This window comes from Salarias fasciatus, chromosome 5 (assembly GCF_902148845.1).
Source record: "Salarias fasciatus chromosome 5, fSalaFa1.1, whole genome shotgun sequence".
Classification (NCBI taxonomy): domain Eukaryota; kingdom Metazoa; phylum Chordata; class Actinopteri; order Blenniiformes; family Blenniidae; genus Salarias; species Salarias fasciatus.
Window position 1 is genome coordinate 30,183,314 of NC_043749.1, and position 25,545 is coordinate 30,208,858.

The following is a 25,545-nucleotide window of genomic DNA, read 5'->3' on the forward strand; positions in this document are numbered from 1 at the left end:
CGTCGGCGGATAAAGTCAACAGGGCGTGTCCAGAAAATTGTTCTAATTTCGTGAACCAGGCGCAGTCACGCCTCCATCCCGCCCACTGGCACAGGTGGCGCAAGAGGGAGGAGAGAAAGTGGGTTTAACCCAGCTGAGAGTAATTTGACCAATCAAATGAACACCTCTCCTTTTTTTCAAATGCACTGCAGCAAAGGACACTGCTTCATCAACATGATGAACTACATTTTATTTCCTGGCCTCAACACTAAACCATAGTGAAGCAACAATGTATATGAAGGTATTTTAAAATAAATAGTCTCTTGAAGAGCTTGGGGAACCAGACAAATGAAATAACAATGTAGACACATTTACAGGCTAATACTTCTTTCAGAGCGCCGATCGGCTCCGCCGAGGTCTTTACATACAGTGCGCGCTTTTACGCACGGCACTATTCATTCACAAAGAAAGACAAGGCAAACTGACAGGTTTTAGGCTGTAGCAAATGCGTCGTGACAAGATGCAAGATCAATAAAACACACTAAGAGCCTGCCCAAGACTGTCCGAACCGTGTTTTGATCCGATGGTGTGAAATAACTTCTGACATCGTGCGGTTTTCCTCCTCAAAATCACAGGTAGAAATGATGATTCACCTGCTTTTTACGCTGTTCAACGCATGCATATGCAGCCGTGCGGGATCCACATAGTTTCCGCGCTTGCAATATGTTCATTTTATTTTTTAAATCAGATCAGTCAACTGAATGAAGCCGCTGTCATTGCGTGGAGTGTGTTGGTCAGCTCCAGTGACAAACGGACTGGCTGTCCATATGAAGGATTTCCTTTAAGCCGGTTCAAAATGACCTGAGAGATCTTCCGAGCACAAAATAGAGACTGTTCATGCACGAATGAGGCGATGCAAAGCGGAGAGTCCCTCATTTTCGACTCATTCATGATGACAGAGTTGGTGTCACAACTCTGTAGAGACAACGTATCCTGCTCTGGGCCTGGCCGAATTGTGCATTGACCCACTTGAAACCATTTTCTCGTGTGGTTTGTTTTTCTTTTGTCTTTTCTTTCTTTCTTTCTCTTTTTTTGTTGTTTTTTTTTTCCTTGGTTCTTTGCCTGAGGAAGATCGACAGCGGTGGAAACCTAGCACGAAAATAAGATAAATAAACAAAATATTAAGTCAAGAGGATCAGCAAACCTTTTAATGCCTCATGTCTGCTTTATCAATGCCTCAAATCAGGTTTCAAAATTTATTTAACTTTTTACAGTGCGCATTTGCGCAGCGTCACCTCTCACTCACACTCCGCGCACTCGTGTCCCTGATAAACACGCACACACACACCAACACACATAAAAAAGTTGTATTATTAACCGTCAATAATAATCAAAAGCATATTAAAATGAGTAAAATAAGTCTCCCCGGCTGCGCACCAGGACGGACACCTTCCCACACGGTACCGTCCTGACTCTGCTCATTTGATTCTGGGACTGCAGGCTTGACAGGACAAAGGTTTTTATTTAGAAAATATGTTCGTTCTAAAATTAATTTTTGGAAACGAAAAATACATGGTTTGCTGTACTTTGATGGAGGATATAATATTTTACCTGAATCTGTAATTGGCACCTCTGGAGTCGCTGGGCCAATGCTCCTGCTGTCAACTACCGTGTTCATTGTTGTGTTTAATTTTATTACATTAGTTTATTTTTTTTTTTACACTATTTTATGTTATAATTATTTAGTTGTAAACTGACAGCAGCCTACAGTAATTCTCTATACCTGGAGGTGACGCGTGAGCGCTTCCATGGCCACTGCAGGTTCTGCGCTGGACTGTGCAGCAGCCGGAGGTCGATCGGGCATTTTTGGGGCAGCAGGATTAAATTTGTTTCGCTGTTTGGCCCGCGGCTGTTCTGACTCTGATTCAGAACTTTCCTCCTCTTCACTCCAGTCAAGATCCCTGATGTCCGACACGTCTCCGCCATCCGATTCCCCCTCACTGACCTCCTGTATCATTGCTAAAGCTTCTTCCACCTTATATCTCTTATTTATGCCTGTTTTTATTGTCTTTCTTTTGGGATTTGCTTGATATTTTTGGCCGTCTGTCCGATTGTCTGCTGTCAGAGCAAGCTCCCTGTTCAGATGAGCGCATGAACCAAAACAAATCAATAGCAGAAAAAAAAAAAAGCCCCGTGAAGTGCGTCTTTTTTATCAGCAGTCTGTGAGACGCTGATGGCCTTTGGAGGTATAAATGCTTTGTAATATTATTTGTGTCATTGTTAGGACCTTATTTGCTTCAGAAAAACATACAAGACACATATTTAGGAAAAGTCAAACAATTAGAGGACAGGGGAATTATTTTTAACAGATTTATTTGAATTCCAAAAACCCAAACGGTCTGTCAGACCATTTTGGCTGTTCTAGTGCTAAAGAAGATAATAAAAACAATTATGTGCTTCATGAGTGATTCTGTGTATCTTTCATGACACTGACAAGCTGTCAGTGTCATCAGATCATCTGCTCCCCAGCCTGCTCACACCTTCTGCACTAAACTCTCACTGTGCCCAGCTGATTCTGTCGACCCCTCCCCCTGGTGCGCCGCCACGCCCATCTCGGCGCAAGTGCAGCGGACCAGCCAGAAACCCTCTTCTGTGCCTGTCGAAAATAGGAATGCGCTGCCTCCGCCGCTGATCATCGCCAAGTTGCGCCGTCAAATTAGAGCCTAACATCTTAAATAAAATCAGCTTCTTAACTTGAATGGAAGCTACTTCATCAGCTGATGACACTGGGGGTGGGGGGGGGGGGGGGGGGGGGGGGGGGGGGGGGTTCATAGTATGTGACCTTTACACTCTCAGAGCCTTTGTGAGCAGTCTGGAGGATCAGCTGATAAAGATTTTGAGTGAAGAGTTCCAGTAAGTTCAAACAAAGTTCTCAATGAATAATTTGGCCACTATATTTCAGATAAATTCAATTTGATCACATTTCATCCTGTTGAGCCTCACATTTCTCCCTGAAACATACATGTCAAACAAGCCTGTGTCAAGAGGAGGGAAAATTAAAAATGTGTCATAGGACTAAGTATGATACATCATTGTAAAGGACTTGATCAGGGGGGTAAGATTACACCAGAGTGGAAGTTTGAATTTTCTCCTGCTCAGAGATATTGACCCTTGAACTTTGACTTTGGTGCTTCTTTTAAAGCCTCTATTTTGACAATGAAAAATGCTAGAATCATGGGACCAGCTGTTATACAAAGCTCTTGAACTCCACTATCCTGTCAGGTTTGACTTGATATATCACCAGCAGGGGGCATCACGATATGTGGTAAAAACTAAATTTCACCTATGTATATCAGTTTCATTTGAAAACATAATCCAAAGGAGCATGTTCCTTGTCACTCTAAACCCCTAAATGTACTGATTTTTTATATTTTACTCTTCTATTTAGGGAAAACCGGTATTTTGAATACAGAACTATAACTCCCAAAGGCGTAGTGATGCAAATGCATGGATGACGTCATGGATTTTGTAGTTCTTTCTGGAGTTTCAACATAGGGTTACGTTTATGAGTTTATGAACGCCAATAAACCACATGAACACCCCAACATGTACTGCTGGTAAAGTGTAATGCGTGTCTGATGAATTGAGTATGAAGAAGTTATTCGCTCTGGATTTATTTCTTTGATTTGCCAGCGATTGTGTGACTGATAGATGCTGCAATTCCTGCGAGATCTTGTGTTCTCGCGATACCGACAATCCCGCTCTCAGAATCAGTGGGTTTTTGTCCATTGACAGTCTAAAAGATGATTTTGGCGCAGCGTCCCAGGCAGATGTGGAAGCACGGATGATTTGGCACGTAAATCCTGCAGAACAGATGTGCATATGAGACGCACGCGGTGGATTATTATGCGTGGGACCACCGGTGTTGCTTTGACTACGATTCCCATAATACCTTGCGGCCTGGTTGATCGTCGGTTCAAACCAGTTCAAACAGAACAGCAAGCAGGCACATTATCCACCTCGAACCTGTCAGTCACCATAATCACACAATTTGTTTATGTTTAATGCAAAGAGGAGTATTTGTGGGCAATCATTAGTTAAAAAGCAAAACTCCATTCTTAAAAAAAAAAAAAATGCAGTCTGTGACACACATCAACTTCCTTCCGGTTCGGGGGTCAGAGTCCTTAGCAACAGCCTAACAACCAATCTGACGGCAGTTCAGCAGGCAAAAGAGACAGATTGCACGTTGAAAAAAAAAAAACCTACTGATCACATCCAGAAACTGAGTGGAAAATATGAAGATAAAATGTACATTTATTAAAACTAACTACTTCTCAGAGCAACGCCCTCAGTAAAAAAAAAAAAAAAAAAAAAGAGTGAAAAGAAAAACACTCCTTCAGTCTGTGATGCTCCGTGGTAATATTTACATGACCAATAGGAGACACTTGATTTTAAAATGTAGCTCTTGATCATTTGGATCATGAATTCATAGTTGTATTTGAATTAATGAGCTTTGGGGTCCTTTTTTAAGGACTTTTCGCGGTGTGGAAGAAATGAGGAGCATGCAGCCCACTGCAAGGGTAAAATACACATTTATTTTGTCAGAAATAAACAACAGCTAAGAACCATATTGCTGTCATCACTTCCAGATGATCCAGAATCGCGTCTTGGTTTCCATGGAGATCAAGACGCGCAGTGCGGCGTGGGAGAAGCTGCAGCTGTCTTCTCTGGTGGCAGATCACGTTGGAGCCGCTCTGAAAAAAAAATCCCCTGAAAAACCGGTATGTTAGAAATACATCAGGAGGGTATTATTAGCTCCAAAACAGCCCTCGTCTGAATCGGGGTGAAAACGGCGAGTGGCGAAGCCTTCCGCTGGAGCCCATGGGTCCTCTCGAATAAAAAATATTTATTTCCTAGTTCCCGGTCATTATATATCCTGGATTACACATGATGTTTGTGGGATTAAATGATCCGTTTTCGCGTTGAGAGTTTGAAGTTTGCTTCGCCGATCGCTTTGTAAAAGGTTGTGGGAAAAGCCAAACTAATTCCAAGCGGCATATGTGACGTCATGTTCCAGCCGTCCTGCACCGAGCGCGAGCGAGTGGAGGGAAACAATCGGAGCAACAAACCATCAGACTCTCAACACGACAAATTATCATTTAATTCCACAAACATCATATGTGTAATTCAGAACATAGAATGACCGGGAAATACATTTTTCGCTCTCTTTCTGTCACCACCCCATGCGGATACGCCGACAGCGTTACCTAGGCAACGGGAAACGCCAGTGTTTTTCAGATTTAAAAAAAAGAACATTTCACTCATTGAATTAGAAAGTGAAAAATCAATGTTGAAAACAAAAAGGACCAAGGGAATAAGATAAAAGCTCAATTTGTTTTTTGTTTTTTTTGCAGGCTGGACCAATCAGACATGTCAATGTTAAACATGAGGATTATGGGCATTGTAGTCCTTCTCCGTGATGTTACATTGACAATAAAACGTGTTTTCTTAAAATAGAGTTGATATTTCACGGGGCTTTTTGACTCAGCAGAAGCTCATACCACTGCTACACAGTCTGCCTCGGATGGCTGCACTGGTTTGGATAATAATCACATCTTTCTTCAGAATATCGATCAGTCTACATTTGCACTTCCGGGATCTCTGAAACGACACCCACGGAGCGACGTCGTTGAAACTGAGAATGCATGTCTCCACCACGCCACGGATTCTAATTGACTTTGAGTGGAGACTGCAAGCGTGGTGACAGCACGCATTTTCAGCACTTTGCGTGAAATAAGCACGCAATCTGGGACCCTCTGGTTCTAACAATGCGTGCTCATTTCACGCATTTCTGTGAGATCAGGTTGGGTGAACGTGTTTCTATGTTTTTTTTTTTTTTAATTATATAACCCTCCCTGTGTGTCTGCACCGCTTTTTAGGTGTGCTTTAGGTTCGGGAGGGAGTTTGTTAGGAATATTCTGATATCTGTTTAGGTGGACCTTCTATCCTTCACCCAAAAAACACAAAATGATTACAAATGGCAATTTGGAAGTATATTGAACAAAGAAACATGACAATTCACTATTTACAGTGATCATTTCACCCACATCTTTTGCAATTCCAGAGATTTTTTTTTCCAGGAAATGTCTTCTTCACACTGGCCAGACAGGCAATCAAAACCAGGAGAAACAATAAAGGAAAGAAAGAAAAAACTACTGAGTGCACTCAGGAAAGTCTTACCTCCCTTTATAATGAGTGTCTATAAGATGGCCCAAGATGGTGGAGCTGGGGATGCAGACTAAGATGAAGAGGGAGACGAGGATGGACATCAACCCAGAGTGGCATGCTCTCGAAGAATGAAAGATAAAAAAAAAAAAAACAGCCTACACAGATGTGCAGGACAATTACTTAAAAAAATATATCGCCATTCTCTTCAGTAAAGTCACCATTCTAACAGTCTGTCTTTTTTTTACTCACACTGGGCAGTATGTGAACAACATAACTTCCAATATGATATTAATAATAATAATAATAATAATAACGGTAATAAAATAGTAATAATAATAATAATAATAATAATAATAATAATAATAATAATAATATAATAATACTAATAGTAGTAAATTTTATTTATATAGCACCTTTCTAGAGCATAAAAGTCACAAGGTGCTTTACAAAAGCATAAAACAACAAGGCATAAAAGCACAGAGCAAAAATGGACATAAAACAAAACAAGATAAACAACAAATCACTCAAAGGCAAGTCTAAAAAGACGGATCTTGAGCTGCTTTTCAAAAGTGTCGACAGTGTCCACTGATCTTAGATTTGCTGGGAGGGTGTTCCACAGAATGGGTGCCACAACCTCAAATGCGCAGTCTCCTTTGGATTTCAGCCTTGAACCAGGAACTACCAGCTGGAATAAAACATATAATTCAAACAAAGACAAAATAGGATTTTCCAATTATAGTACAACAATATACAAGGATTCAATAACATAAAACATCTTCTACCATCTGCACACGAGCAACAGTAATCAGCACAGCATCAACAAACGGCAAAACAGCAATCACATAAAACTGAGCAACACATGCAATATGAATCATCAACAACAGAAATTTACTTAATTCCCCTTAAAAATATCCCGACTGGTCTTTCAGACGACTTTATGCTGTTATCTCATCTTTAACCTCACTTTGCAGGAGTCAGCATGCCAAGGCAACACTTAAAAGCAGCCATAACTCACCGGCACATCAATTTCTATGGGGTTCAAGGAGATTTCACGCATCTGGTCAACTCCTTTGCTTCTGTGGTTGATCTCGATATCAAAACATGTAAATTAAATCTTATCTCTAAAGTAATTCAAGCTTCAGCTCAAAAACAGCATCTGCATAGCCTGGCGCAGGCCGAGGGGAGAGAACCACAATGACCGATCTCAGTGAGATGGCCACTGGCAGCCCTTTTTCATGCACGAAAATCTTTAATACTCATACGAGGGACAATAACAGCTCTCTGCTGCCACCTAGTGACCAAGTTAAAGTACTAAATCTGCATAAATCAATTAAATGTAATATACGTGAAACAGACACAATTTGTTACGGGGTGTGGATCTGAGGCTCAAGCGCAGAAAAGCAAGCAGAGGCAGGTTGGCAGGTTAAGATGGCGTTTATTCACAGAAGTTCTTAATGGCTGGAGTTACACTCCACCAGTAGTCCACAGTGATGAGCTTCACAGAGTTCCCAGTAGAGCAGCAGAGGGGAGGAAGGTTCCCAGAGGTTCTCGAGCAGAGCGGCGGGCGGTCAAGGTGGGTCATGGAAACGGTCTGGAGAGCTGGCTGAGGCTGGCTGTGAGCTGAGCTTCCGTGTTGTTTCCCCAGATGGGTGCAGGCAGCACAGAGACGGCTACAGACTGGAAATGGAGAGCAGAATTAGAGGAGCGCAAACAACAGCCAAAACAGGAGCTGACCGTGTTCTCAGAACAGCAACTAACTGTGGCGAAAAGACAGTCCGGCATCAAGTGGCATCACCAGTCAGGTTAAATAGGGAGGAGAACAGGTGTAGGTGATCAGGCCACTCTGCCACAGGTGAAGCTCATCAGATGATTGAACTGAGCCAGCTGCCTCTGCCCACACACACTGAGACACACCTGAGGAAAACAGAAAAGGGAGAGGGAGAGGAGGAGAGACAGGCCAATCCTGCCCCGGCATGGTGGCAGAGGTGGAGGGCATGACACAATTACTAAATTGGGGTTATCAACTCTGGTTACAATTACATACTGATTTTTTTTTTTTTTTTTTTTTTAAATACTGTGACGGATTTGGGTTTTTTTAATTCCAATTTTTTTTTTAAATGCATCTTAAAGGTGCATTAAGGAGTTTTATAACCTTAAAAATACTTATTTTCCACCATAAATATGTTACACATTTTTAATGATGTGTACAATGCGCCCTGACATATTCATTACAAGTACCTCTAACAGCGCTAAATTGTCACTTGAAAGTCACAGTGCCGGTCCGGCACCAGCATTTTTTTGGGGAGAATTTGAAAGGAATGACGTAATGCGCGCTCCGGCTCCTTGAGTTTCGATTTGTCCGCCATTACTCCGCCAGATGCTTAGTGAGCAACAACTGAGCAGGAGCTTCCAGAAAGTAAGGAAAAGCCGGCTTCTAGCACTGCCACAGCTCCAGCACAGACCCCACCAGGTAAAAGAAACTTAAATCTTACTTGAGGCTTCTAAACGAGCGAAGACGGAGTCCCCCTCTTCCGTGCACGCGAGCCACAGGGACGAGTTTTTCACTAAGCTGCATTACACCCAAGGCCTGCAGGGGGCGCTGTTTTGCATAAAACGTGCAAACTCCTTAAGGCACCTTTAAATGAAGTCTGATTGATTGGCGTTTTAAGAATAGGCTCAAGACCCACCTTCTTAATTTAGCTTTTAACAAAGTCGTTTTCCTGTCAATAGTATCTTAACTCATTTTCTCTTACTTTTTTTTTTTTTTTTTTTGCCATTTTCGGTGTTTTAGTTAATTTTCTCCAAAAGACCCTAAACCAAAAACTTAGTCTTGAAAGCAGTGGTACTCCCCACTCTCTCTGGACCATGAACAACAGAAGGGATGCCTCTGGAAAATCCTCAGGATTGGTTGGGCAGATTAGTGCACCAACACCAGCGTCCTGGAGGAGACCGGCATTTCCACCATCACTGCCTCCATTGCCCAAAACCAGCTTAGAAGGAATAGCCATGTGGTTCAAGTACCTGACTCTCACCTCCCGGAACAAGTCCTGTATTCACAGTTTGTCAAATGGAAACGGGCCCCTGGGGGCGACAAGAAGAAGTTTAAGGATAACATAAAGACAAACATGAGGAAATTTCACACAGACATTAAATCCTGGGAAAACATGTGAAACCCATGTTACCTGACTGCCCGTGAATGCACCACGCCATGACCATCTGGTTTCAATGAATGTGCCGCCATCTAGTGGTCAAGATGAGGAACGACATACAGTGCAGTCTGTGGACCCCACCCTGTCCCTGCCTGGCCAGCAGGGTGCAGCAGCTGGAGCAACAGCCCAACCACCACCACCTGGTGCAACTGCATATGACTTCACTGACCACTAGGGGTCGCTGCGTTCACCTCAAAGAATCTTTCTCTTCAACACAGATTTAAATCCACCTGGAATTCAAAGAGTTGTTGTGGAACACACTTTGAGTTGGGATGAATTTACCTCCTACAAGACGCCCGCCTTTAGAATCTGTCCATTCTCTGGCAAAATACCAAAACCTTCGAATGAAAATGATTATGAAACCTGGAAATCAAATATTGAACTGTTGTTGGCTGATGTTAACCTGCCTCCAATACAGGTTACAAGGAAAATACTGGAAAGTTTGATGTCTCCTGCTGCAGAAGTGGTGAGGGGTTTGAAGCTGGACACTTTACCTGCTGTCTATTTGCAAGTCTCGGACTCAGCGTACTCAACAGTACAAGATGGGGAGGAACTATTTGCACAGTTTTTAAACAAGCTCCAGGACCCCGGTGAAAAGCCCTCCAGCTACCTCCAACGATTGCTGCTGGCAATAAACAGTGGTGAAAAGAGTCGCAGCATCAGACTTCAACAAGCACCTTGTAAGGCAATTCTGCAGAGGCTGCCGGGACAATGTGTTACACCCTGGCTCAGCGGGTGCAACATAAAGTAAGATGAGCCAACTAAAAGTTTAACAATTTATTACAGGTCTAGGGGTTAAAAGCAAACAAGAAGTAAATCAATGATAGGTGAGGTGGAGAGCAGTTGCTGCCATGCTGCCAGCCAGGTGAAGAGAGGGAGGGCGTGGCCAAGGTGGGGCTTTTATAGACCTCAGGTTCAGGGCAGGCAGCAAAACCTGGAACTGGAATGGCACACTTAATGCAGTTCACCATAACACCCCCTCCCATAAGCAAGATGATCATGTCAACATGCAACATTATACAGGAGTCTCACAACCTTGAAAGTGCATCAGCCAAGAGATTGTCACGTCCCCGGATATGACGAATATCCAATGTGAACCCCTGCAGGAACAGGCTCCATCTCATGAGTCATTGGTTCGAGTTCTTCATGTGACGCACGGCAACCAGTGGATTACGGTCAGTGTAGACCACAACAGGTTGGCTGGAAGAGACACAAACCTCGAAATGCTCGAGGGCCATGATTAGAGCTAACGCCTCCTTTTCTATGGTGGAGTATCTCCACTGGTGGACATTAAACTTCTTCGAGAAGTAGCAGACAGGGTGCTCTATCCCTTATCTGTCCTGCAGGAGGACAGCTCCAGCACCAACCTCGCTAGCATCCACTGCCAGTTTAAAGGGCTGATTAAAGTCAGGAGCTATAAGGACAGGGGCATTGGCCAACAAAGCCTTCAAGCTTTCAAAAGCTACCTGACATGCCTGACACCAAACAAAAGAGACCTTAGGGCTAAGCAGGTTTGTTAGAGGAGCTGCAACAGTGGCAAAGTTTTTGCAAAACTCCTGTAATACCCTGCCATACCAAGAAAGCGTTTAAGGTCATGTCTGGTAGTAGGAACAGAGTAGCTTGCAATGGCCTCGATCTTCGCTCTGACTGGACATACAATTCCACGGCCCACAACTTTTCCCAAATATGTAACGGTAGCCTGCCCGAACTCACACTTAGCAAGGTTTATCGTTAGATTGGCAGCGACAAGTCGGGAAAATACACAACTGAGTTTAGATAGATGGTCAGACCAAGAGGAACTGTAGATGACTACATCATCCAAGTAAGCTTCACAACCATCAATGCCTTTCAGAACTGTTAACAAGATGCTAAAAAGTGGCTGGAGCATTCCTCATACCAAAAGCCATGACATTGTACTGACAAATCATCAGGAGTGACGAAGGCTGAGATCTCACAAGCTCTCAGGGTCAAAGGGACCTGCCAATAACCCTTCAAGAGTTCTAGCTTTGAGATGAATGTAGCAGACCCAACCCTGTCAATGCAGTCATCTAAGCGGGGTAAAGGGAAACAATTGGGCTTAGTGACTGAGTTGACTTTCCTGAAATCTGTACAAAACCGAGGGGACTTGCCAGACTTCTCAACTAGTAGACATGGTGAACTCCATGGGCTACTGCTAGACTGAGCAATACCATGCTGCAACATGTACACTACCTCATTTTGCATCACCTGGCGCTTCTCAGGGTTCACTCTGTAGGGGTGTTGCTTTATGGGGGTAGCATCACCAACATCAATATCATGATGTAACATGCTTGTACACGTGGGAACATCTGAGAAGAGCTCAGGATGCCTGTGAATGACAGCCATAATGTCAGTACGCTTATTCCAGTCTAAATATGAAAGATGACCTTCCAGGTTTGACAACAGCTCAGAGTTTAACAACCTTCTTGCAAGCACAATGTTTTTTCCAGCCATACCAACTGAGTCGTCAGGCTCTGAAACTGCTCTTGTCAGCACAGCAACAGAATTCTGACCTGGTGGAACACTGTTACTGTTGAAATAAGGCTTAAGAAGGTTAACATGGCACAGACGTGTTTTCCTTCTTCTATCTGGGGTCTTGATCAAATAATCGGTGTCACTAACTTTGCGCTCCACCTCAAAAGGCCCACTGTACTGTGCCTGCAAAGTGGACCCAGGAAGTGGCAGTAACACCAGCACCTGATCCCCTGGAGAAAACCCTCGGTGCTTAGCTTTCTTGTCAAACCTATGCTTCATCTTTCGCCGGGCCTCCTTCAAGTTTGACTTTGCAAGTTCACATACTCTCTGAAGTTTGAACTTGAAATTACTCACAAACTGTAAGAGGCTAGACCCACCAGATGACTCCCCGAGCCATCTCTCTTTCAAAACTTTCAGTGGTCCCCGAACTGTGTGACCGAACACTAACTCAGCTGGACTGAATCCCAGTGACTCACTGTCAAATACAGCAGCCAAACCAGAGTCTTCACCTTGGGCAGATTTAAGCGTCATCATGAGAGGGAAAATGATCACCAAACCCAAAGGCATCACGTTTGGCTAAAAATGTATCTGATAAGTCAAAATCTGTATCAGTACGTTTAGCGGCAATCCTTTTAGACATAGCTCGGGTGATAGCACATGCAGGAAAAACTTCAGGATACTGCTGCTCCAATTCATCAGGGTGCTCACAAGCAACAGGAGTGGACACAACCACAGGGGTGGCCAGAACTTGGTCACCAGCCAGATCGTTTCCCAGGATCATGGACACACCATCAATAGGGATAGTTGGGAAAACAGCTACGGACACAGGTCCAGACACCAAATCAGTGTACAGGTTAACAGTTTGAAGTGACAGGGTCAAATAGCCCCCGAAACCCTGAACAACAGCATTGCATGTCTGCTTTGACTGCTCAGAAAAGGGAAGGATACCCTGCAAAAGGACAGACTGAAATGCTCCACTGTCCCTCCAGATCTTTATAGGATATTTAGTGTTTGGATCCGAGGCTGTGGACACAAAACCATCCATCAAAAATAAAGAGGAGCACGCAACCTCACGCCTTGGTTTGGGCACAGATTCCTGACTCGAGCTTGGTCTTAGATCAGCTTTCAAGAAGGCTAAAGGTTTAGATTTCTTTTTACCAAGAACAGGACAGTGCAATAACATGGCCAGGTTTCTTACAGTAGAAACAAAGTTTTTCACTTGAACCATTAGTGGAGGTTACCAGTCTTTTAAAACTTGGGCACCGAGATGAATTCTGCTTAGGCTGTTTTGGTTTCAGTTCATCCTGTTCTCTAGTGAAGCTTGACTTATGTGTTAACACAAACTCATCCGCTAACACAGCTGCTTTGGAAAGTGTTGTAACTTTTTGCTCATTGATGTAAGTACAAACAATTTCAGGCAGGCAGTTCTTAAAGTCCTCCAAGAGAATTAGCTGTTTAAGTTCATCTGCAGTTTCAGCCTTTTGAGACAGGCACCACCGACTAAAGAGTGCTTCCTTCTCTATAGCAAACTCTACATATGACTGTTTTTCAGACTTAGCTGAACCTCTGAAGCGTTGACGATAGGCTTCAGGAACCAACTCATATGCTCTGAGGATTGCACTTTTAACAGCGTCATAATCCCCACTTTCCACCACTGTTAGGGAAGAATAAGCTTCTTGTGCTCTGCCAACTAAAACACTTTGCAAAAGTAATGTCCAGGAAGATTTTGGCCATCCAGAAACTGTGGCAACGCGTTCGAAATGCGGGAAATACTTCTCAACATCACGTTCAATAAAAGGGGGAACCAGCTTAATATGTTTAACCACATGAAACTCTGTTTGCTCTGGCCTAACAGTCAGAGAAGCCTGTTTAAATTCTAATTCCTTTAGAAAACGTCCATGTTCCAGATTCAGTTGTTTTTCTCTTCGCTGTAATTCTCTTTCTTTAATGCTCACCTCCTTAAGTCTCACCTCCAGAGCGATGTCCGAAGAGGCCAGGGGCGACATTGCAGGTTCCGGAATGTTCACAATCACACTGTCTGGAACAGGAAAGGTTGGCAGGTCTAAAGGCTTAAGCAGGCCGCTCTCAACTAATGCAGCCAAAATGCAAAGCACTTCCGGACAGAGCTGCACCACTGGTGAATATCCAGACATCCTATCCACTTGAGCTTGTATGTATGGATTTTTTGACATGAGTAAAGCAAGCACTGGACAATGAGGTAAGCGCAACACTCATACCCAATGCATAGCACAGGGAAAAACTCAAATACAACAGAGGAAAATATGAGACATGGAGACAACGACTATTCCACCACCATGGAGTTTCAAACATCTGAATACACTGAACATATAAGTCTGGATATGGAATACGATATTGATCCAGATAATCATTTCTTTGCTTGCATGGGAAATAACTGTGGATACTACACAGATGAAACGTACAACCAAATCAAGAAGTATGGCAAATTCTCTGTGATTCATATCAACAGTAGAAGTCTTTATAGGAACTTTGAACATATTCAGAACTACTTACAACAATTCACTCAATCTTTCAATATAATTGCAATATCCGAGACATGGATTGGCGAACAGAGGGAGATGAACTTTAAGTTGGATGGATATGACTTTTTACATGTGGACCGAAAAACCAAAGGTGGAGCAGGAGGAGGAGTTGGATTATTTGTCGACAAGAATCTGAAATTCAATGTTGTGGAGAACATGTCTATGGCAATCGAAAACCTGTTTGAGTGTTTAACAATTGAGATTCAAAGAGATAACAACAAAAACATAATTTTCAGTTGTATTTATAGAATGTCAGGCTCTTGCATAGTTCAATTTAGTGAGAAAATGGAAGAATTGTTTGCTGGAAAATTAACAAAAACCATAGTCGTGTGTGGAGACTTCAACATTGACCTGCTTAATCCAGATAGTAACAAGATCATTGAGAATTATATTGATACAATATACAGATTAAATTTGTATCCTAAGATTACTCGACCCACTCGAATAACATCTCGCAGTTCTACATTAATCGACAATATTTTGACCAATGATATTCTTAATGACTCAACCAGTGGACTGTTAGTATGTGATATAAGTGACCATCTACCAGTATTTACAATCTTTGCTAGCGGCTGCACATCTGATCAACAGGAGCAAAGAAATCAGTATGTAAGGATAAGAACAGAGGAATCAATAAATGCTTTCAAAAGTGACTTAACAACACAGAACTGGGAAGAGGTGTACAATAAAAGAAACGTGCATGATGCATATGATGTGTTTATTAAAATATTTCAAATGTTGTATGATAAAAATTGTCCCTTAAGGAAAAGAAACAAAAGTTTTCAACAGAAAGGTAATCCCTGGATGACTAAGGGATTGCGGAATGCCTGTAGGAAGAAGAATTTGCTTTATAAAAAATTCATCAAATCAAGAACTAAAGAAACTGAAAATAAATACAAAGCATATAAAAATAAACTAACTAACATTATCAGAACTGCAAAGAAAGATTATTTATGTAAATTATTGGATAACAATAGAGATAATATGAGAGAACTATGGAAAATACTGAACAATGTAATACATAAATCCAAAGGAAAGGTATGTTACCCCAAGCACTTCACTGTGGAAGGAAAAGAAAATGATAATATGATGGATGTGGCAAATTGTTTCAATAAGTTTTTTGTAAATATTGGAAGTGACCTAGCTGAAAAGATTCCAGATGTGGGGAGAGACACAGGCAATCATAATTTTATAAATCGTAATCTGAGTTCAATGTTCCTGAGAAATGTTGAAGAAAAAGAAGTAATTCAGGTAGTTTCAGCATGCAAAAACAAAACATCACGTGATTGCAATGATATTGACATGATTCTTGTCAAAAATGTTATTGAATGTATTTCAAAGCCACTCACCTACATCTGCAATCTATCTTTTCAAACTGGGACATTTCCGAATCAAATGAAAGTAGCCAAAGTAATTCCAGTGTATAAAGCCGGGGACAAACATGATTTTACAAATTATAGACCAGTCTCACTACTTTCTCAATTCTCCAAAATATTAGAAAAACTTTTTGTTGCTCGTTTGAATACATTTCTGGAAAAAAATAAAATACTTAATGAAAGTCAGTACGGATTCAGGTCAAAGAGGTCAACTGCATTAGCACTTCTGGATTCTGTTGAGGAGATAGCAAATTCGTTGGAGAATAAAATGTACACAATCGGAATATTCCTTGACCTCCAGAAGGCTTTTGACACCATTAACCATGATATTTTAATAGATAAGTTAGAGAGATATGGGATTCGAGGGAGAGTATTGGACTGGGTAAAGAGCTATCTGACTGACCGAAAACAATTTGTACAACTTGGAGATTTCTGTTCTTTATTGTTGGATGTTTCTTGTGGTGTCCCACAGGGGGCAGTATTGGGCCCCATTTTATTTATTCTTTATATAAATGATATATGTAAAGTTTCAGATGTTCTCAAGTTAGTTTTGTTTGCTGATGATACGACTATTTTTTGTACTGGGGATGACCTCCAGGCATTAGAGCAGGAGATGAATACAGAATTGAAAAAAATTAAATCGTGGTTAGATAGAAACAAATTGTCATTAAACTTGGGGAAAACCAAGTTAATGGTGTTTGGAAACATGGGAACAAATGATGTTGAAATTAAGTTGGATGATAAAATTATTGGAAAAGTAAATGAAATAAAATTCTTAGGAGTATTAATAGATGATAAAATTAATTGGAAATCACATATAAGCCATGTTCAAAGAAAGTTTCAAGAAGTATTTCAGTAATAAATAAGGCAAAACATGATCTAAATAAAAATTCATTGCGTTATACTTTATTGTTCATTAGTTTTGCCATATTTTACTTACTGTGCAGAAGTATGGGGAAATAACTATAAAACAGCATTACACCCTCTGTCATTTTACAGAAGAAAGCAATCAGAATAATACATGGTGTCGGTTACAGAGAACATACAAACATACTTTTTGCAAATTCTAAATTATTAAAATTTCAAGATATTGTTGATTTATTGACTGTACAAATTGTATTTAGGGCAAGTAAGGACAATCTTCCAAAAACATCCAACTTTTATTTTCTAAAAGAGTAGGAGTAGGGTACAATTTACGTCATACACAGAATTTTAAAGTTAGATGGGCGAATAATAAACGGAAAAGACTTTGTCCTTCAGTTCAAGGGGTAAAATTGTGGAACAACCTGGGGAGGCAGCTCAAGGAATGTCCAAATATGAAGTTATTTAAAAAGAAGCTGAAAGAAATTACTTTTGAAAAATATATTAAGGGAAATGATTTTTGTTTATAAAAAGGAAGTGTTATAAATTGTACTGTGAACACAACTGTTGTAACAATGAAGGTTGTAATATCTGAGTTAAAGAGTTAAAGTAAAGAGGGGTGGGAGATAATAAGTGTTACTTCATCCCACTCCTTTTCGAGCCAATATAAATGTGTTTTGTTATTGTATTATGCTGTATTGATTGTAATGATTTTTGTATATTGTAATGTAATTTTTGTTTACTGCCGAGCACTGTGAATGAAATTCAGCTCGAAACAAAACAAACAAACAAACATTGGAGCTGACAAGAGCAAGACCAAAGACATCTTGCTCATAACAGATCACTTCACCAAATACGCAGTTGCCGTACCCTACCCCCAATCAGAAAGCAAAAACCGTCGCAAAGTGTCTCTGGGAAACTTCTTCGTCACTATGGAATCCCACAGAAACTCACAGTGACCAAGGACCCGATTTGGAATAAAGAATAATAAAGAACTCTGTGCACTGACAGGCATCCACAAATCAGAACGACACCATATCATGCACATGGCAACCCTGTGGAAAGATTGAACAGGACCTTACTGGACATGCTCGGCACTCTTGCAGAACAGGAGAAATCTCACTGGAAGGATTTTTTTAAACAGCTTGTGCATGCATACAACTGCACTCGAAATGACACCACCGGCTTCACGCCATACGAGCTGATGTTTGGTCGCCAGCCACGTCTCCCGATTGACCTCGTTTTCGGACTCCCCATGTCTCAGCCAGCCCACAGTCACTCTGAGTACGTCCAGAAGCTGAGGTCACACCTGTCAAAAAGCTACCAGCTTGCTTCTGAAAATGCTGAGAAATCGATGCAGAAGAACAAAGCACGCTTCGATCGTAATGTCACTGCATCCGAGCTGGAAGTGGGAGATCGTGTGCTCATCCGCAATGTTCAGCTACGTGGAAAGCACAAGATTGCAGACAAATGGAGCCCAACATCTAAGTGGTAATCAAGAAAGCAGCAAATTTACCTGTTTACACTATAAGGCCTGAGCATGCCGACAAACCCATCAGAAACTCTCCACCGTGATTTACTCCTGCCCTGTGGATGCTTACCTGCCGCATTCACAACTCCAGCGACGCCTGCAAAAGACCTACCAAAAGGGACCTACCTGCCCCTGATCCTGACGAACCACCATCCGATGACAAAATCCTGCTGACGCACTGGTACGAACCACTCACCTTCGAGCCAGTCCAGATTGTCACCACTGTGGACATTCCAAGACCTCAGCCAGAAATCACCACCCCTGATCTACCTTCTGTGCCTCTCACCACTGCACCAGAAGAAGAACTTGCTGAACCCACTCTCGAGCCTGAACCAGAACAAACAGAACTTGAGCCTCAGGCACAGCCAGAACCATCTGAACTTTCTTCAGAGAATGAAAGTGTCAAGTCTACCACTGATTCCTTAGCACAACCCTACCGGTCGATGCTGATCAGTCGAACCAGACACCGACTCACCTGGCACTGAAAGCAATTACCTCCCTCCCATCCCAATGTGTCCGTCTCGGACGAATGCACCCCTGTAAGGAGTTCAACACTGAGAACGGCGTCCTCCACAACGGCTCCTAGTACGTGGATTAGGAAAGCCATTTTTAAAGAGCATTGCAAACCTTCTTTGACAATGTGGCACAATACTCTCATTCGCTGTCATGGGACATGAGGAAGTGAAGCTGAACACCACTGGCCTGCCATATACCAGCTGTCAGTCCAGCTCATGTCCAGGGACGTCCAACATGGCAACAGACAGGGTAACTGGAAAGCCTTGTCTGTGAGGGTGCTGCACTGCACAGTGATGACCTCCGCTATGCTGCACAGGACAGGATGGCGAGAGAAACCACCAAACAGGCCCAACCCAAACCCACCACCAGTACCTTCTCCTGCCCACACTGGATTAGATTAATAATCTCATCCAGAATAGCCCTCTATGCTCACCTGAAGACCCACAACGATCAAGAAGGACAGTCATACTCAACTATGAGTGACTGCTGACGATGACGATGATGATGAAGATCACCAATACTGACAAAATCCACTTTATCCTTAAGAAGTGAACTCGTGGTTTTATTGTATTTGATTATTTTTAATCTGATTATGTTTCATTTGATAAATGTTGTTGCAGTACATCGCCTCTGGATCTGTGACGGTGGCTGCTGAGAAGTATTTGAGTCGTTGCCTGGTGAGTGACACAGATACTTGCATTTAAAAATAGAACTTTTGAAGGTTTATTATTGATTCAATATTGAAGTTAGACTATTGAGGTATTTTTGGACTGAATTGCAAAAAATGTGGAATAACAGTAGTCAATGTGATTTAAACTGTTTGAATGTGGGTTATTTATATTGTATTGGCCTTTATGGGACATTCCTCCAACAATAATTAAAATTAGCTAAACATTTAGCTTAAAGTCATACTCAAAAGCTGGAGAATGTATATAAAGCATTCACTATTGATCCCAACAGCTTTTACCATTTAATTTAAGCCGGTCTATCAGAACTTACTGCTTAGTGTGAGACAAAGCATGTGTGGGATGATTTATGTGGATTCAATGTGATCTGAGTCTGTAAAGGGGGTTGATCCTGTCATCGATATTTGACTTTGGGCTTTCTTTGAATTAGAATGAACTTGAAACACTGCCATTACTGCTCGTCACTGCTTGGCAGACATTTTAGACATTTTATTAGACATTTTATTAGATTTTGTCAAACTTTTCCGTCTCATGTCTCAACTCTCTTTTGTCACCAGATCAACGCTTCTCTCGTGCTCAACATTATAGCAGCAGTTGCTGCTGTACCTGGTGTCATCCTCTATGGGATGGATCCCGCAGTCTTCTTCAGCTACCCCTACAACCGCTACAGGCCTGTAAGAATTCTCATAGTTATTTGAAACATCTCCACAGTGTAGCTTTTGTGGTGCTGAGTGATCTTTCTAAAACCTCGATTTAGGGGTGACGTCCAAAGTATTTCAGTAACTGTGTAGACACTTTGTGTCATCAAATCTTCTGTTAGGCTTTTTTTTTTTTTTTTTTTACTCCAAAGTGTACAAAGATCTATGTACTGATTTGCAGCTGTTGTCTCCTTTAGCTTTTCAGAATTAGTTGTATCCATGTAGCTCGAATTCCCTGTGTGCAGATACTAATTAAAACTCTCTTCAGTATTACTATGGTGGCTATTCGGCTGTGGTGGCTGTGTTCCAGTTCCTGGAGCTCATTGTTTCAATCATCGTGTCAGCATACGCCTGTCATGCAACCTGCTGCTGCATGGAGGTGAGTCAGCTACTCACTGTTGATCTGTTACGGTGTGTTTCCACCGGACGCGACGCAAAGCGATGACATGGCGGGCAGCTGGCGGCAAGCGTTTCCAGCGAAAAATCCGCGCGTCTGTCGACTTGCACTGCCAGTCGGCCCCGCCCACCGCTCGCCACTCACCGCCCGAAGCCCGCCGCTTCATCACTTGTTGCTCATCGTTCGAGTTGAAATAATTGAACTTTTCAAGTGAATTCGCTCCAGGACAGCCTGTCAGCGTGGAGGTCTTCACGGACGTGCTGACGTAGGGCATACAGGACTCCGACCATGGAAAACAGTGGGCGTGATGCCAAGGCGAGCAGCTTGCGGCGAGCGGCGTGCTCAATTTTTCACCGCTTCTGGTGGAAACAGCGTCAGCCTGAAGTAGCGCTGCAAACGGCCGTCCAGGCGCAGCTCCTGCAGAAGACAGTGGAACTCACCGAGCTCATACCGCCTCTGTGGGGCAGCATGCATCCAGAAGTGACCGCAGCCGGAGCTGACTTCCGCATGCCAAATACAGAGCAGTGATGGCGGTGGGCGGAGCCATCTCAATCTCAATCTTTATTTGTAAAGGCACTTTTCATATTCATAAAAACAACGCAAATTGCTGAACAGTAAAACAGTCAAAAACAAACAAACAAACAAACAAAAAACGCACCATCGATCAGTATGCACGCGCACGCACGCACACACACACACTCACAGACACAGACAGCCGGGTGCACACAGGACTGTGGGACAAACAGAAGAATCCTGCCCACTTCTGCTGTGCAGGAGACGGTGATGAGGAGGGCTGTGATGTTTCTGCAGGATGTTTTGTGTTGCATACTTGTACGTTGCGCGAATGAATTCTCACACCAGTGATAAAACTCGGGCGTCCAGCATCATTTGTCGTGCGAATGCAGTCACGTTAAACGCGTCCGGTGGAAACACACCATTAGTGTTGGTTCACCAGATTAGTTACCCGTCCTTCAGATCAATGAAGTATTTATGTGAAAACGGTGCTTGGAGTCACTGAAAACATAACTTTGACAACAGGTAATGAGGTGGAACTTTTTGAAAATGCTCCAACTCTGTCTGTCGATGATGGAAACTCTGGGACTTTGCAGTTTTAGAGATAACAGTTACTGTAATAACAATACAACTTGGTCGTCTTTCCATACGTATGTTTGTGTTCTCCCACTGTTCATGTTTGTAGAGTATTGCTTTTTTCCAGTGTTTTTGACGTTTCAGTAGAAACAGACATTGTTTTGAAAATGTTTCCATGTAAACTCAAACCTTTTCTGAAATGAAAACACAAAAACAATGCATTTTCATTTCAAACTTTCTCATGTAAACGGGGCCTCAGTGACACTCTGTGTTTTTCATCTTCCAGCAGCCACAAGTCTTTGTTCAAGCTGTAGAAGGTCCGGTCACCCCTCAGGCTCCGCCCCATTTCCCAGCAGCATCTGTTGCCCCTGCTCAGCCAAACCCTCAGGTAGATAAAATAAGTGTTTGCCACGTGAATCTTTTTAATGCAAATTAAAATCCCACTGACAGTGTTCTCTTGTCTTGAAGGTGGAGCCCAACTTTAAAAACCCAGGGTTTCTGGGTTCTGCTGAGCCTCCAGCTTATCAACCTAACTAACCCACACACATCAACTCTGATCATTGCAACGCTACTGCTCTTTCTTTTTCTGTAACCTTAAAATATGTCAATGAGACATGAGAGACTTCCGTAGAATGTATTTGAAGGAGCTTCATGGTGGTAAATGTGCATTCTGCTTCTGACTTTTGTAAAGCATGGACGAGAGAAGGGAGAGCGTATGAGAACGTCAATATATGAGTGCAAGCTGCAAAGTGATATATCATTGCTGAAATATGGATCAGATAATACTTTGAAAATCAATGTGCAGACATTGTGAAGACATGTTGAAGTCTCACTCAACTGATTATATCAAAGAAAAATGGGAAATTGAGAGAAACGTCTCAATACCAAACGAGGAGTGGTTAAATGCATGTGAATCTTTGTGGAAATGTACTAATTCTTACAAGTGGCGGGAGTTTAGCTGGAAATGCCTTGTACGCTTCTTTATAACACCAAAGCAAAATTCACACTTTGCTGTGGAGACAGCCTCATGCTGGAGAATGTGTGGGGATGGGGAGGCAGGACATTGGCACATACTCTGGGACTGTCCCAAGATAAAACCTTTCTGGCGAGATGCTTTGAAAGCTCTTGATAGCATCTTCAATACTAGGATCCCATTCGAATTCTTTACTTTGTTTCTGTTAAATTTGAATAATTTTGGTGGAGTGATAAATAAATATCTCTTCTCAGTTTTGTTAATAGCAGTGAAGAAAGCAGTTACAAGATGTTGGCTCCTCCCCCGATCCCCCCACATTGTCTCAATGCACAATATTGTAAATGAGATCTATGGATTGGAGGCCATTACATTTTCAATTCGTCTTGAAAAAGGCTTTCAGTAAATTGTGGAGTAAGATATGCAAAGCCACTGCAACCACACTTTGTTGAGGTGACCTGCATTTAGAAAAGAATGTTCTTATACTTTAAGTATATACTATACTGTACAGATATATTACTGCATGAGTGTTTCGCTTTTCCTTTCAAAACCTCACGTACATTTTTCTCCCCATTTGTTCAGCTTTTATTTTGTTTAAAGAAAAAAAAAACATGAATATTACGGGAGATATTGTTGGTTTGACCCCACTTTTTGAAAATAAAGAATTAAAAAAAAGATCCATACTTCAAAAAAAAAAAAAAAAAAAGAAAATCAATGTGCAACGTGGATTTGGTTTGAGGTTATTCTTTGAAATTAAAATGCTTCAGTTCAGTAACTCGCCTCTGGTCTGGAACTGCTTCATAATTACCTGATGAACACAACACCAGCAACTTAATCAGCAGAGACATTTGGAGCAGTGGAGTTAGAAGGATGTTCTCAGCAAGTAACTCTGAGTCATGCTACCTGTTAAAGGGTCTCAGGGCTCACACACCAGCGATGCTCTGTGCTAAACATCATTCAAATCTGACCGATAAATTCATGAATTCACCGTGAGCTCGGACACTTGTTCAACAGTCTTCACTCTGCGTCTCTTCCTACTGTAGACTGTAACCCAGGGCTCACACTGGATCCGGTGTGGCTCCAGTGCGGGCCCCGTAAGTAATCGGTAGAAATTAAAATCGATGTTCTTGGATCACACGAGCCAGCATGCGGTTGCATTGCAGATCAAGCGAAACAGAAAGTTTGGTGCCAGAAGGAAAGTGAATATAACATGTTTCAAAATAAAATCTGGGTCATTTTTTTGCCTTAACAATCTTTTTTTTTTAATTCTACTCGCGGAATACATAACAAAAAACATGATCTAATCATGACACACATTACAAGAATGAATGATTTTGTATGGAAAGATGAGTGAGTATTTATTATGCATCCTTGATATCACAGGTCTGAAAAAGCACTCTGGTTAACTCGTGAGCTGCGAAAACTGACATGTCAACTTGTCAATCATGAATTGTGGTCACTAGTTAACTAGTATGTACAATTGCATGATACTAGTTAACTAGTTAACCAGTGAGACCATTTTCTTCTGCACTTGTCAACTAGTAGGGCTAAAAGTCTACAATAGTTCACTCGTACAAAGAAAAATAAAAATTAGTCAACTAGTTACAGAAACAAAATTAATAATGAAGTGGAAAGAGAGTGGACAGTGGCTTCTTATTGTGGACTGTGGCTTCCTATTTGCTCTGCAGTCAAAAATGAAACACGACTACCAATTAAAACTCGTGCTGTGACGTTCAAAGAACGAGTCGTTTGTTTGAACGGCTCTTTTCAGTGAACGACGAGAGCCAGTTCACAGCTGTCTGAGAGCCGTTCCTTGTTCAAATTTTCCACGCTTCCTTCACGTGTCTCCTGAGTGTCTTCAGCTCTGTTCCTTTCAAGACGAAGCGCCGTAATTGGTTGCCTGGGTGTCTTTAAACCCCATTGATTTTGTTATACTTGTTGCAAGGACATTAAGTTCGATTCTGTTCTATTCTATTCTTATGAGTCTCCAGCTGTCATGGCTGCCTTCATGTGAACGACCGAGTTTGAGTTTTCAGTTTTCCTCAGCTCGCTTCAGTCACCTGATTGCAGCAGCTCACAAGCGGAGGACGAGTGTCTCGAAACCAGAGTGGAGCCGGTGTTTTGAAATAACTGGTTTCCTTATTAACTGGCGACTGGGTTTCTTTCACGTCCCTTGTTACCGATAGATGTTAAAAACCAGACAAAAAGCCGTGTCAGACCTTTTATGAGTCTGATTTCAACACCTGCTGCTACTAGCACCAGCAGGAACTGCTAAAGGAAGTCAGTCACCAGTTAACAAGGAAACCACTTAATTTGTAACACTATATTAACCGCTGTATCAAAGGTTTGATCGATGGAAGACACACACACGCGCGCACACACACACACACACACACGCACACACCATAAAATGGTCAGTCAAAGGACACCTAGCATCATTTTGAAGTTCTTCTCTGGGGACAACGTGCAAGGTAAACCACAATGTAATGTGTGTCAGAAAAACATCTCTTAAATCCAGGTCATAAGACAAACTGAACCACCAGATGAAAACTCATAACTGACAGTAACAGTGTCAGATGTCAGAAAATAACGGATTGGCTCCACACTAATGAGGCCGATGTCTCTAAAAGAGTCACGTGGCATTCGTAACATGTGCAAGGACAATTCTGAATGTTGGAAAGATCCCCAGATCCCCAAGGCTGAATATGTGGAAGACTTGGATGATGGAAGCAGCAACATGTGAGAAGATGTTGGGGAGATTGAACAATCAAACTGATGTAATCAGTGAACGATGGGATAGTTTGGGCAGATTCATATTAGAGACAGAAAGCTGGAATGTATATAGACAATCCTGATTTGATAAAAATGTGCTGCATCAATGCTTGTGTTGTACCCGGGATCATGGACTGTCCTTCATATAGAACTATGTGTGAGTACATATGTACAAATGT

At 42.0% G+C, this 25,545-nt stretch overlaps 1 protein-coding gene across 1 annotated transcript in view; it reads left to right on the top strand.

The window, feature by feature from the left end:
• LOC115388440 (membrane-spanning 4-domains subfamily A member 15-like) overlaps nt 1–22,893 on the top strand; it is a 40,255-nt gene extending 17,362 nt beyond the window's left edge. Inside the window, exons 4-8 of the mRNA XM_030091591.1 lie at nt 19,375–19,431; nt 19,998–20,114; nt 20,407–20,517; nt 21,911–22,012; nt 22,093–22,893. Of these exons, the coding sequence (XP_029947451.1) occupies nt 19,375–19,431; nt 19,998–20,114; nt 20,407–20,517; nt 21,911–22,012; nt 22,093–22,161 (456 nt within the window). The 3' untranslated portion in view covers nt 22,162–22,893. The remainder of the gene's footprint in view (nt 1–19,374; nt 19,432–19,997; nt 20,115–20,406; nt 20,518–21,910; nt 22,013–22,092) is intronic.
• Nucleotides 22,894–25,545: the final 2,652 nt, after the last annotated feature.